The sequence below is a fragment of the Pelmatolapia mariae genome, linkage group LG7 (genome assembly GCF_036321145.2).
Source record: "Pelmatolapia mariae isolate MD_Pm_ZW linkage group LG7, Pm_UMD_F_2, whole genome shotgun sequence".
NCBI classification, from domain to species: domain Eukaryota; kingdom Metazoa; phylum Chordata; class Actinopteri; order Cichliformes; family Cichlidae; genus Pelmatolapia; species Pelmatolapia mariae.
This window is the reverse complement of record NC_086233.1, coordinates 34,894,133-34,908,197: the sequence shown is the minus strand read 5'-3', so window position 1 is coordinate 34,908,197 and position 14,065 is coordinate 34,894,133. Positions and strand designations below refer to the sequence as shown.

At 39.6% G+C, this 14,065-nt stretch overlaps 1 protein-coding gene across 1 annotated transcript in view; it reads left to right on the top strand.

The window, feature by feature from the left end:
- The window catches only part of LOC134632208 (MAM domain-containing protein 2-like), a 33,531-nt gene that overhangs the window by 6,617 nt on the left and 12,849 nt on the right, over positions 1-14,065 (top strand). Inside the window, exons 3-5 of the mRNA XM_063480861.1 lie at positions 5,788-6,003; positions 6,135-6,245; positions 12,479-12,768. Of these exons, the coding sequence (XP_063336931.1) occupies positions 5,788-6,003; positions 6,135-6,245; positions 12,479-12,768 (617 nt within the window). The remainder of the gene's footprint in view (positions 1-5,787; positions 6,004-6,134; positions 6,246-12,478; positions 12,769-14,065) is intronic.

Sequence of the window (14,065 nt, the reverse complement as noted above, 5' to 3'; positions counted from 1 at the left end):
ATAGGGCCAACATGGAGAATCGGGTCAGTGGAGTGGGTCTGGGGTAATGTCACGTAGCCTATAGTTCATGTTCTGTGTCCAGCTCGCTGCTGTTCTATTTACAGAGAAAACACCAATAATTTCTGCATCTCTCTCTGCATACATCAATGCAGCTGTACTGTACATGTTCCTTCTGTAGTTAGATGGCATGCAGTCGGCACAGGCTGAACCCATTAGTGGAATTAACTCACATCAATGTTTCATTAGGGAGTCATCTCTTATCACGCAGAAAACCAGTGGCCTCACTTTACATGCTCCAGTTTCCATTATGTTCAGAAGATGGTTAGGATCCATGTTTAAACTACAAGCCACAGGGCCTGTGCTTGTTTGAGCCCAGCTGCAGGTGGAGCCCTTCAGCAGGATGGAAGTGGTAATATAACAATAAAAATCTAATTATGTAGCGCTTTTCAACAAGGAGTCACAAAATAAAGCAAACGCCGAATGGGGAAAGCACATAAAGGCCAATACTCTAGAAAGTGTTTTGGAAAGAAAAAACGGTTTAAAGGAAATTAAGACTCAAGTAACCTTGGGAAAGGATTTCCTATTAAAGCACATTTCAAGTCACTGACTCAGCTGACCTGATTTACTCAGGCAGCTCATTCCTGAGCCTCCAGGCCCCTTTAGAGTTCGCAGCAAGACACAAAAGACCTCTGCCCAAAGATCTTAAGGTACGCACTGCTGCATGTGATACTAAAAGGTTAGGTAAGGCCATGAAGGGCGTAATCCTTAAGAGTAATCCATAAAATCAGCTGTTATCTCAGTTGTGTATGAAATATAGCAGGGTCATGCCTCAGGTTTTCGTACTGTTCATCTGATGGAGGTTTAAATTCTCAATATGCACATAAATTGTTCAACTTTGCAATTAAATGTTACATTAACCTCAGTGATATAAAGAATTTTTCCTATTATTAAATAATTTTGCTGTTTAAATAAAACACATATAAAATTATAATACTGTGTTATAAGTCTTCCAAATATTGACTTTCAAGCTCTTTAGAATTGCACAATTGTAGAATTGAATCTCTGTTTTTGCCATTATTACCATGCATGTTTGCACAATTTTCAGTAAATCTCTGTACCTGTTTGCAGTTTTCCAAGCAAAATGAGGGGTGGCTCATGACCTTTGCACAGTACTCTGCATTTCATCATATTGAGCATTTCTTCTAAGTAACCATTATTATAGTTAGGTCCATAATTATTTGACTTACAGAGCTTTTTTTTGTAGTTTTGCCTCTGTACACCACCACAGCTGATTTTAAATCAATATGTGATCAAAGTGCAGACTTTCAGGTATAGGAATTATAGTGATTTTTATACATAGTGTCACGTTTTCAGAGACTTACAAGTAATTTGACAAGTGATAATCAAACACATTTCTGTACCAACTGAAGCAGATATAAAATCATGAGTCCATTCCAAGTGTTGAGCTTATATTTGGTAACCCTTTCACTGGATGCTGGAACTCTCAATATAAGATTCAAAAACACTGAGGACGCAAGCAGACCATCATTAGGCTGAAAACCCAAAATAACTATCCAGCTCAGCAACATCAAAAGGCCTGAGGGACCGCAGAAGACAACTAAAGTGCACAATGACCGAATTATTTCCACAGTTAAGAAAAACAGCTTCATGACATTTAGCTGTGAAGACTCTCGAGGAGGCAGGCGCATCACTGTCAAAGTCTACAACTAGGAGACATCTACATGAATGTAGATACAGAGAAAAGAGGGCAGATTAGAATTAGTCAGAAAACATCTAAAAAATGTTATGGCACCGCATGCATGCTGTCAGTGGAACTGGGTCACCAATGCTTATTGATGATGTGACTGGTGATAGAAGCACATGGATGGACTGTGGAGCATACAGGGCTATACTCTCTGCTCAGATTCACCCAAATGCTAAACTGATAGATGGTGCTTCACCGTGCAAATGGATAACAGATAATGACCCAAAACATACTTCCTTAAGAGCTTCTTACAGTAAAGAGATGCGATAATCCTCAATGGCCAATTCAGTTACATGAGCAGCAACCCAACAGAGCAGCTTTTCAGTTATTACACACACAGCCGCATGCAAAAAGATCCAAAGGCACAAAGATAAGTAGCAACTGAAGCCGTCTGTTGTAAAGGGAGGAAAAACAGCATTTGGTGATGTTCATGGTTTTATCCAAGTGCTAAAAACAATCCTTATTTTTGCGTCCCTTTTTCCAGTTAATTTTGAGCTTCTGGGGGACATTTCTAAAAATTGCTTCTTGGATTAAAAAAGAAAGCCTGCCCTTCAGTCACATCTTGCTTTAAAATCCACTGCGGCGGTGTATTGTCTGAAAACGTCTGGGCCTAACTGTATAAACTGTTGTTAAAAAATCCCAACAGACTAAGTAAAAGTGGAGTTTTCTGTTTTTGCACAAAACAGATTTGTGACCATGTTTTCCCTCGCAGACACATCACTTTGTACACAGCAAAGATCAAACCTTTTCATTTAAACAAATGTTATAACAGCTGTTGTAGGGTCAACCACCACGAGCAGAAGTGGTGGGCTGGGGTGTTCCCAGAAGAAGGGTGGGGGTCCAGAGACTACATTGTTTGGTGTTCTCTTTGGCAGTAAATCACACACTGAGGAGAACGTTTCATAACTGAATCATCGAGCAAACAATGACGTTTGCATGCACCGCACATGACAGAACCCTGACAGCACCCTTCAGTTCTTTATTGAAGCTTCACTTTGTTGTTTACAGAGACAGACCAGACCAGAAAATACACAGAAAAAACGAACTTTTAATTATAATCTGTGAAGCCGAGGGAAAGCAGAAATCTCTGGACGCTGTTTTCAATCTTCCCTCTGTGTTCTCAAACAAAGAATCAGTATTTGTATTCCCCCTTTTTTTTTAGCTCTGCATTTTCTAGCAAGATAATATTGATGGCTTCAGTCAGGCCTTCTTGCCACGCAATTAACAGGTTTCACAAATATCCACCTCCCCATGTGGTCTATAATTGTTTCAGATTTCTTGTTAAAATTCTGGTGAACACAAGAGATAAGAGTGCAGAACTGCAGAAAATGAGGAGGGGAAAAAACAGAGGCAGAGAAAGCAAGGCTGACAGATGGAACACAAATGTGGAGGAGAGCTCTCCCTCTGAAAAGTACAGCAAAGTCTGGTCTTCCATACCCAGCATGCTCCATTTTTTTTTCCACCATTCAAATTCATTTTCCTTCTGCAGTTGGACTCAGAGTATCTGTGCTGACATTCAGTGCTCCAACAATTTAATTTTTTACCCATTTTTCCTGAATTTAGGTTGGATTTTTCACATTTCCACATGGCTGCTTTGTATTTAGATGAACTAGTGTGAACTGCAGGATCAGTGCAGGATTTCCTAATACAAGCTGTTCAAATATTTTAGATCATTGAAAAATGTTTTGACGCTCCACAAGTCTGTAAAACACAGTTCAGATCATTTGTAGACCCCAGGAAACATCATCATACCGCTTCCAGACAGGCTCTCAAATATGTCTTCTCATTAAATTCTAGCTGTTATGCTACGAATACGAACTCTATGCCAACAGTATTTGACCACCTAACATGCTTGTGTTATAGCTGAAGGTGTCATTATACAGCAGTGTCTTTTAACGTGCACTATTTTAGAGCTCTGCTGCAGATATTTACTCCAGAGGGTGTAGAGGAAAACTTCTACGGGTCCTGGCTTTGTGCATGTGGGAAATGCTGTAATATTGAAAAGGGATGTCCCGAAATTAAAAGTATAGTTTCTAAATTAAAGGAATCATTGTGTGAAAAAAAATCTCTTCTCTTGATCAGAAAAAGTGGCTCAAATGAAAAAAGAAGTATTGTCCATATATTTTTGACTACCTTATGCACTTTATTACAAAAGGAAATCTGCACTGGAGTTAAATTGGAGCATCTGGAAAAGATTTTCAGCAACACAATAAAGTCTGTGTCTCAAAAAGACCCACATGATTATTAAAAAATGATAAAAGTGTCACCACACAAACAGGTTCAGCAAGAGCAGGAGTACTCTTGGCTGGTTTTAGATGTTTTGCATCCCCATCAGGTTAGAGGTGCCCAATTGCTTTACTAGTTAATAAGCAAGAAATCAAAGATATATGATACACTGAGTGAACAGTAAATGTCCCCCAAATCTTCTTTTATTATGTTTTTTTTTTCACTGCCAAGACATTTTTGTAGTGTTTATATGTGTGTGTGTCATTCTGTCTGTAAACACGATAGCTTGAAAAGTTTTGAATGAACTATGTGGGGGTGTAGAGTGGGGTCATGTTAACAGTCCATTAAAATTTGTCATCTTAACGATTTATTGGTCAAAAATGAACAAAAACTCTTATAACCTATAAAACTTCTATAATTCTTACAAGGTCGAACCTTCATCAAATGTCTTTTTTCTTTAAAACTATGTTTAAAATGCTACTGCCTTTGTTGCTATTGGCAACATTTAGGCAATTATACCAATATATGAGGATTCTGACTCTACAGAAAGAGAATGTGTAGTTAGTCAGAAATAAACTGTAAACTCAAGCTATTCATGTGCAGTTACTCAAATTATCCATTACCTACTCCTACATCATGTTTGCGTAGTCAAAGTAATAATCTGCACTGCAAACTTCTTAAAGTTTGCTCAAAAAGAACACAGAAAACAAAATGAATAAATACGAAACACATTACTGTTCCCTTAAATGTAAATACAGCCCAGAGAGAGAGAGAGCTGCCTTGACGGAGGAGTGCTTCTTGTTTTCCGTAAGTTCATCATCTAGCTGACAAAAGCCTCTCACTTCTCTCCTTCCAGCCTGATTCATGTAGCTGTAACGTTTTCATAGCAGCCTGAGTTTTCATGTCATGGTAAAATTAGCTCTATTATTTCCTTTGGGTCCATTTACCATCTTCCACCTCCATCTGAACCTACTGATCAATGATGCCGCTTCTCGTGAGAGTCCGATGGCCAAAAATATTCAATTGTGCACATTTTTTGAATAAACGTTGCCCTTCTGTCTCAAAGGATTTCTCTATATGAAGCTGGTAAAAGCACTGATACCAGGAGTGTGTGACATAATATAATTTAATGCATTCAAAGGTTGTAACAACAGGCCCTCCTCAAAAATGTGTAGTTTTTCTACACCGCTGCAAGTTACTGCTGATCACTCAACACTAAAACACCTACAGAGAGGAGACAACCCTTTACAAATTCATCTGAAGTTCATATCAGGACAATCTTTCATAGCGCAGTTTTGTCTGACAGTTTATCACAGCACACTGATAGGGGAGGTTAGTGTACACCAAGTATACATAGGTTTACTGCACAGTCATATTGTTCACACCATAATTAGGTTGTTTGCAAGGAAACTGCAAACTCTGGAGATTTTAAGCATTTTAAAAATGTACCGACTCTGTCGTTTTTCTCTGATAAGGACAGTTTCGCTCATTAGGGTCATGTCTTAACTGGAAGACACGGGCCTAATGCTCAGGGTGGGGGGTGAACTGAGTAACTGAGCTGCACAAGACATTTAACCCCTAACTCTGGTTTTGCTCTGAGGCCAACAGATCAGAAGAGGAGAGCTGCACAGTCGTTGCTGTTTTAAGTCAGTTTCTGATGGTGTGTGAGGTGCCCCCCCTTCCAGCCTCTTCATTTTCTCCTTCCCCCAGCTCCCTCTCTCGCCTAACATCAGCCCATCAGTCACCTTCTTTCTCCTCCTCCTCCTCTCTGTTTTTCCTCCCCACTCTCCCCACAGACAGTGTGCTGCCGGTCTGTGAGCTGGAGAGACACTCAGACGACACACAAGAGAGAAGTCTTCAAAAACAAACTTTGCAGAGCCATCTTGCATTTTCCCCGACCGTGGATGAAAGAGGACTGCTCCTTGTTCTTTTCCTACATCCTCCAAGAGTTTTCTTTGTATGTTTTCCACAGAAAGCAGCAATGCTTCCATTCTACCTCCTAACTTTTGCTGGTGAGTACATCTTAACGGTTTTGGCCAGCGCTGGTGGATGAGGGCATGCTTCTATTAATGCCAGTTGCAATGATTCATACTTACCATTCCCTCTCTCTCTAACGTCTTCCTCCTCTTCGTTTCTCTCTCAGTCACCATCCAAGCCCACAGCCAGCTGTTGCCAGGCTCTTGCAACTTTGAGTCCAACACCTGCGGATACACGTCAGATGCAGACTTTATGAGCTGGACCCTGCAAAAAGATGGTACTTAAAACGACGGCACCCTGCACTTTCAGGGTTTAAAAAGAATTTAACGTAGGCGCTTATAATGAGTGTAGAGTTAAAGATGTTTTAATGACAGTTTTGGTGCTGGTTTTGGCTGTGCCACTAAAGCAGTACGGTGAAAAGAAGCCCATCTGGTCTGCATTGATTGCAGCATCTCTGAACATCTGGAGTCAGTGAAATAACACATTTAGTTATTCTCGTCGGGTTGGTACCGCTGCAGCTGATATGAATGAATGCTGCACACGCCCTTATCTTAGTATCTGTGTGATATCACCGTCTGTTCATGCAAAATGATCAAAGCCAACAGATGGATGAATGAAGGTTAACGTTTGTGCATGCTTTGGTCGCCATGGCAGAAACTACACAACTTCTTAACCATTGCTAAACAAGCATGTGTAAAATTGTACACTCCTGTGTGGTCCATGAACAAAATACTGAGAAGTCTTGAGCTGTATTTATCCTGGTGAACCAGTGACAAGGTTTCGTCATGTAAATAGTGACATGAGGTGGAGCCCACTTTAAGCCTTTGAGGTCTAAGTGATCACCGGTAATCACATTAACCCAAATATGATCAGAATCGTATCAGATTTTTTTTCCAGGCTCTTGGCAATCCGAGATTAAAGAAATTACTCGTTCTGATAGATTAAATCCTGTTCACATTTTTCCAGAAAAGCCAATTTTGCTTTTCTCTAAAAAAAGGATTGGGGGCAGAATTATCATCAGTAGTTTCTATGAAACTGATCAAGTCCAATAATCTTTTATTTAGTATATATAAATGTGGATCACTGGTGATAACTTTAACCTTGTATTTTGGAGAAAGGAAACAAATTTGGGAGAGTAATTTAAAAAATACTCCAATAATAATATTTTAAAAATCCCCCAAACTCAATATTTTGATTGCCTTGACTTACGGTTAGGGGGCGCCACTGATCATGACTGAAGTGGGATGTATGCTTGTAACTGGAGAATGAAAGTACATGTCACATGATTGTGACTGGCCTGTTCATACCATCGTTTCCGCTTATGTATTTTTGGCTACATCTTCTGCCGCCATTTTTCAAATTGACTGGAAGAAAACACCCGCCGCCAGCACAAGTATAAATGCTGGTGATGGTATCGACCACTTGCATAGGCTCTACTTAGAGTCGACGCAGAAGCATAAATTATGCAGAATTCATGGTAATGTGTTTGTGTCAGAGGGTTAAGAGGATACGCCAGTAGTTTGCCTGAGTGTCTTTGGCTTTGCAGAGTGAAGGATTATGGGTATACAGCCTATGCAGAGGTGTTTGTGTGCAGTCCTCCAAAACCACCAGCGCATAGCTGAATAGGGAACTGTGTGGTGGTAAAATGCTGATTGGTTGAAAAGTTGGCCTGAACAGGAAAGGAAAGGACCGCAGAGAAGCACAGACAGTGGACACCTTTCATTGTTTTCAAACACTCAGTGTCACTTCAGCTCTTTGCATCCTGTAATTGTGACAATTTTCTTCACGGCCAGCTGAAGGAACGGCAACAGCCAAAGCGAGACTAGCCAAAAAAATCCACATATTTTTCACACTGCTCCTGATGACAGTAAACACCAGGAGCAGTAATCCAAAGAACAGAGAAGGTGAGGGGAAAAACTGGACAGATCTATATAGACAGAAACAAGAATGCCACATACACTTAACCACACAATACACTGTGACAAAGGTTACAGGACTATACACTCAGGGCTAATTTGGGGATAAGACACAGCTGCATGTGATGAAGACAATCAGAGAGGAAGCAAAACTCAAACAGCCAGAGAAAAATAGAAAAACAGTCATACTACAACAGGAAATGAACAAAAGCTGTTTAGTCTGTCATTCTTGTTTCACTAATTCAGGGGGAACACCAGAAAACCTAACACAACACACAAATAAACTCAAATTAGGAACTGAAGGTAAATACAAATCAAGAAAGTAGAACTAATACTGGAACAGTAAACCATCTAGAAAGGCATTGAAAAGTCCAAGAAAACTTATCTAGAGCGATAAATACAATCAACAAACTACATTATGAATATATTACTGTATTGAAAGGACATGACAACAGAGATCAAAAACTCAACCTACAAACAGTAAGAATCAAAACTTCAAACAGAAGAACCTGAACAGAAACCCACGCCCAAATATATTGACTGAGGATTCCCAATCCAAAAACAACCTCAAACCCAAGGACCGTGGCATTAACTCCGATTCAAGCATTTACTAACAAGCTGTGTTCACTGATATTAGGTTTTAGAAGTCCTCTTGAGCCTGTGCCGTGACTTACACTGTATAACACCTGTTTTTAATTCAAAATGGAGATCCTGACAATCAAAACCACTTTTTGGTCCTATGTGTAGATGGTAAGAGGTTAATAAATTAAGTGTTTGAGTTGAAGGCAACTGGACTTCTTATTTAAGTTCTTTAAGATGTTTTACTTGTCATTCAGAAGGTTTCTTCAGTTCTAACAGCTGATGTGGAGTCCCAGATATTTAACTGCTAGTGGGGCTTTCACCTTGGAGGTGGTCCTGAAAGTCCTTGATACCGACCTGTCATCAAATGAGCGGTTAGACTCACATGAGCTAAAATATGAATACCTGGGACTCCTCATCAGTTTTTAGAACTGAAGAAGCCTTTTGAATGAGAAGGCAACCATGACCTGGATGACTGAGAACACACTCACACGACTTCTTGCCATCTATTCAAGGATATGGTTAAGGTTAGAAGTAGGTTAACATCCTGCAAAAAAATAAAAGAAGCTTCATTTTAGAGGCAAAATTTTCTAGTTTCTGAAAATGAGTCTATTTAGCTCGTGGTTAAATCAGTCCCTAAGACTAACCCTTACTCACCTATGATCTGGTGGGTGATAAGATGTTAGATGATATCAGTCATAAAAAAAAATAAACTCTTTATCTCTAATCTTGAGCCATGTAACTGGTGAGGCAGAATTTCTATGACGGCTCTATCCTGCTGCTCTAAACCCTGCTGAAGAAAACCTCTAATTACCACTTTTTCCCCACTACGATGTTTGCTCACAGCCCACTTTGTCCGAAAATTGCTTTGCTTCTGTCTGGGATACTCTGTGTTTTCCTGTTTCCATCTTTGTTGCTAATGCCGCTGGCGTGCCAGAAAAGTCGGTGTATTTGGTGCAGTAATAGTGTGCTTAGTTCCTGCTCATTTCTTTTCCTTTCCTCCACTGCTCTTTATCCCTTTCATTGCTCTGCGCAGCCAGAACAGGAGCAGTGAAGTCATGTCAAATGTATGTATAAAGCAGTTTTTATGTACCCTTTTTACTCTGCTTGAAACCAAATCAGGCATTGGGATGATCTAATCAAGACATTGCATCAGTTTGAGGTTTTAACATCTGTTGATTCAGTTTTTAAATATAAACAATTGCAGTTTACTGGGGGAAGAAAAGAAACATTGAATTTTCCAAACTGAAATCATCTCAGTCCTCCGTGTGTGAGTGTGTTTAGGAGCCCCGGGGCAGCAGGGCATTCCACAGGGACAAATAATAAATGACAGACCACTAAGAAGAGCTCAGAGGACCCTGGAGCAGAAAAGAGTTACTGAGGTGGATTTTATGATGCTCTGACTCAAAGTGTCTTGACTTTGGCCATGAATCCTGATGCAAAATGTCACATCCCGTAAATCTGGGCTTTCTATAACTTTTTTCAGATAAAAATGTCCAGTAAAACTACATCTGATTTTTAACAGGTTCCAGTCCTTAAACAGAAAGTGTAAAGAAAATGATTGATTTTTGCATATTATCTGGAGCTGGCTCAGACACATTTTATAATTCCAAGCATTTAAACACAAACTGATGCTGGGATTTAAAGCTTATTTCTCCTCTCCTTGTGCCTAAATAAAAAAAAAAAATTTGACAGATCAAGTTCAGTCATCAAGTCCGCTTTTAGTACAGCCAAGCTCATGTTGGTTTGCTAGGCATCAATCTAAAATGAAATCCCAGACAACTGGATAGATCAGTTGATTCCGGCCTTCATTTTAGTCCCATTATCAAACAGAGATGTCAGAATGTCCAAACCTGCACATCGATCAGTTAGCCTGTTAGCTGCCTCTGTGTTCATGTTTAACTCAGTTAATTAGTGTGGCTGCACTGTGTGGATCAGCTAATATGATTTCCAGTCCAGCAACAACAACACCCAACTCTGTTAATTTGCTAGTGCCTTTCAGTTTGTACTCTCACAAGCTAGCAAATAGCTTGCTTATTAGTAAGCCACAAACGGTATAAAAGGTACAGTATGTACCTTGATTTCTACCAGAAATTAAAATTTGTGACTTTAGGCCAGATTTACTAATGCATGTGCAGTCCTGTGAAAACACTAAGTGCACCCCATGATTTATCTGGCTATAAAACCACTTTTTATTAGAAATAACCTAAAGTAATTGTTTTGTGTATGAATTCATCAGTTTCTCACTTTGCGGAGGAATTTCGACCCATCTTTCTGTACAATGTTGTATCAGTTCATTGAGGTTTCCAAGAATTTGATTTTGCACACAGACTTTCACTGGGATACTGAAACACCTTGACCTTTTTTTCAGTCTTTCTGTTGTAGATTTGTTTGATCAGATGTTTTTCTCATTGTACTGTCAACATTTAGCATGCTAAGTGAGGTTTGTAGAATCTGAAATATAGCTCTTGGGTTTTCTCTGAGCCTTGCACAGTTTGACCTTAGTGAATTTGCTGAGATCTACTGATGATCGCTTAATTAAGTGCATTTGATTAGCAGCACCTGCCTGCTGTGTGCCCCCTTAATTCCTATGGAAGCAGTAAGGACTGCATAGAGTCCTGTGAAAACCGAAAACTGGACTGTAAGGGTCTCTCTTGTATTACAGTGAAACATGGGTTTGCAGTACTTTAGGTTTTTAGTCACATTTCTGTACAGACTTAGGTCCACAGCGCAACCTTTTCTACATGTGTTTTCTTAACAGTGCACACCCTTTTAGTAACTTTTCTCTAGTAAGTATTGAACTGAAATTACTGCCAAAATGCAGAAATTAATGGGAGACAGATCTAAAATGTGTTAGATGTCTGAATACTGACTAAACGTATAATAACAGTCTGCAGAAGTGCAGCATCCTGCTTATTTGGCCAGCTTTATAAATTGCTGACTTTTTGTGTCATGCAGTTGTGTTGTTGATTGTTTGTGCAATCATGAGAGAGACACATGAAAGGAAGAAGTGGTAATAATTTTCCACATTTCTTGTTCCTTTTTGATCCAAGACCTTTTCTTTGTCAGATTCTTGGAAAATCCAGGAAAAGAGATGTACATTCACCATGAGAGTGGCTACATTTGGGTTAAATTCCCATTATGAGCTATCATAATGTTTTAACCTTGAAGCTGCTTTTCTGATGATCCATCTGCATTTTATTATCTATTATCATGTTGTTGTGCATCTTTTTATGCCTGGCCCTTCTCATGAAGGGTCTATATTTCCAATTAGTTTTACAGCTGACAGATACTTATAGCTGGTATTGAGTGTGCTGCTAAAAATCTACCTCCATGGCATTTTTATGGAGGAATGAACAATAAGAAATGTACCTCCAAAGCGCTGAAAGTTTTCAAAGTCTTATTCCAAACATTGAAATGTTTGCTTTAAAGCAAGACGTCACCAAGCTTTTCCTTATTTACTGACATATGTAATATTAGAGTGGTGGCTGCTGATATCAAAGGCAGCCAAAGTTTCCAATAACAAGGTTAGCTTATGTAATATTAGCCACTCTGGGCCAAAAGATCAGCTTCTGACTGCCCTAAACACCCAGTTTCAGACATTTTTTACCATTCTTGGCTCTGTATGATGTCAGAAAGAGGTTTTTCTTATGCAAGTTTTCAAAAGTTGTTTTTGTTGGGGAACCAATCAGAAAGAAGCTAGCTTAAAGCAGCTGGAGCTAAAACAGTCTGTTTCAGACAGGATAAACTGAAGGCCCACTAACAGACAAACAGTGATAATTTACACTGTGAACCATGCAAAATTTACTCTGGTAGAGTCCAAAAATAAAAAATATGGAGCTGGAAATGAGGAGACTACATATACTTAACTTAAGAACCTTATTTGTGGCACAAATATTAAAGGTTTGTACAGCAGCAGGGGGTGAAAGATCAGGCAGCAGCTGCCATAAATATGCTCTTGATCATGCTTTGTTTATAATGAATGAAATGCTGTATTTCTAATCCATCTGTTCAGGCCGTTTTGTCACAGTGGAAGCAGCCGTGAATGAGGATCAGGAGGACTACATAGGCAGTGGTGCCGACCCTCAGCGAGAGATCATAGGGGTGCTGCTGAGTCCCCGTTTGGAGCATGGTGAGTGGAGCTGCCTGAGGCTTGTCTATCAGATCACAGAGTCAGGAAGCCTGGAGGTCCTGCAGCGCACCGAGGGGAACAGCTTTGACAGGCCGCTGTGGAGCAGCCGGTTGCCCTCCGACAGCTGGGTGGTCTCAAGCATCGACCTGCAGAACAATACAGAGCCTTACAGGGTAAAACACTTTTCAAATAGTATCTAATCTTTGTTTAAGAAAGAGATCAGATTAAAATGTACCAAAACATGGCTGAAGTTCCACCAGAGGCTCAGGGCTGTTTATATCTCTTTTTAAAATATAAAAGGTACAACAGCTAAGCTATTCTTAGGTACTAAAAGGGGAATGGTTGGGTAGATTACAGCCAGAACAAAAGGTATAAAATGGAAAATGTTCATCCTGGGACTTGGCTGATAAACAAAACTTGCAATAATATAAGAATAAAGGTGTGATCTTACAAGAAATCCCACTGCACTTCAGTTCAACTTTCTCACAGATTACCAACTAATGAGAGAAAATGAGTGCAAAGAAAGGTAAAACTAAAAAATACTAAATATTTACTCACAATTTCCTGTTTTTATTTTCAAAGACTGAAGAAGCAGTCGGACAGCCGATTTTCTAACCTACTGCATATGTGCAGAAAACCTCTCAATCTCTCATTGAAACGACACATGCAGGTTAAAATGACGCATGCAGACCTAAATTGAAGCGAGTATGAAACATGCTTGTAATTATCCAAACACTCTGGGAATAGTACAGCACATGTTTACACTATATGCAGAGGCAGAGCTGAGTCTGACAGGGTCTGTGACCTACATCAGGCTATTCCAGACCTGTGCTATGTGCAGGCCCCTCAGTGCATAAACACATTTCAGTCCAGACCTGGGTGAAGAAAATTCATGTGCCAGAAGTTTAGATTTCACACCAACTGCTGAAGCATTGTGCTATTTACTCCCACTCAATGAAATAAATTCACCCAGCATTAACTTTTGTTATTGGAAACAAAAGCTAGCTTGACTTAGGGATGGAGGTAGTGTTAGTTTGCTAAAGATGGGACATACTTGGCTAAGTTTAAGTGCTTTGGCGCCTGTTGTATTGTTTTTTAGAGGCACTGGATGAGAGAGTGAGGGGTTATTAGTTAATGATGGCAAGCTGCATCTGTGGACAGTACGGGGGTTGTGCAGGGAAACGGATACCTGCGAATAACCAAATAACAAAAGCAAACCTACTTGTTGTAAGAGATAAACTGGCTATTGAAATAAAAACATATCATTGTACCAGTCTACATCTAAAATATGCTTATTTTTTCTGTAAAGTTGGGCGTTTTAACATGGGAATCTGTGGAGGCTGCCTCACTTTTAGATCAGACTCAAGTGGCCGCTCAAGGAACTGCAGTTTTTGATGCTTCACCTTAAATTTAAAATGTTCAACTTCAAAGCTGCAGCCAAAATATTCCAATTATTTTTGAGATTTAGAT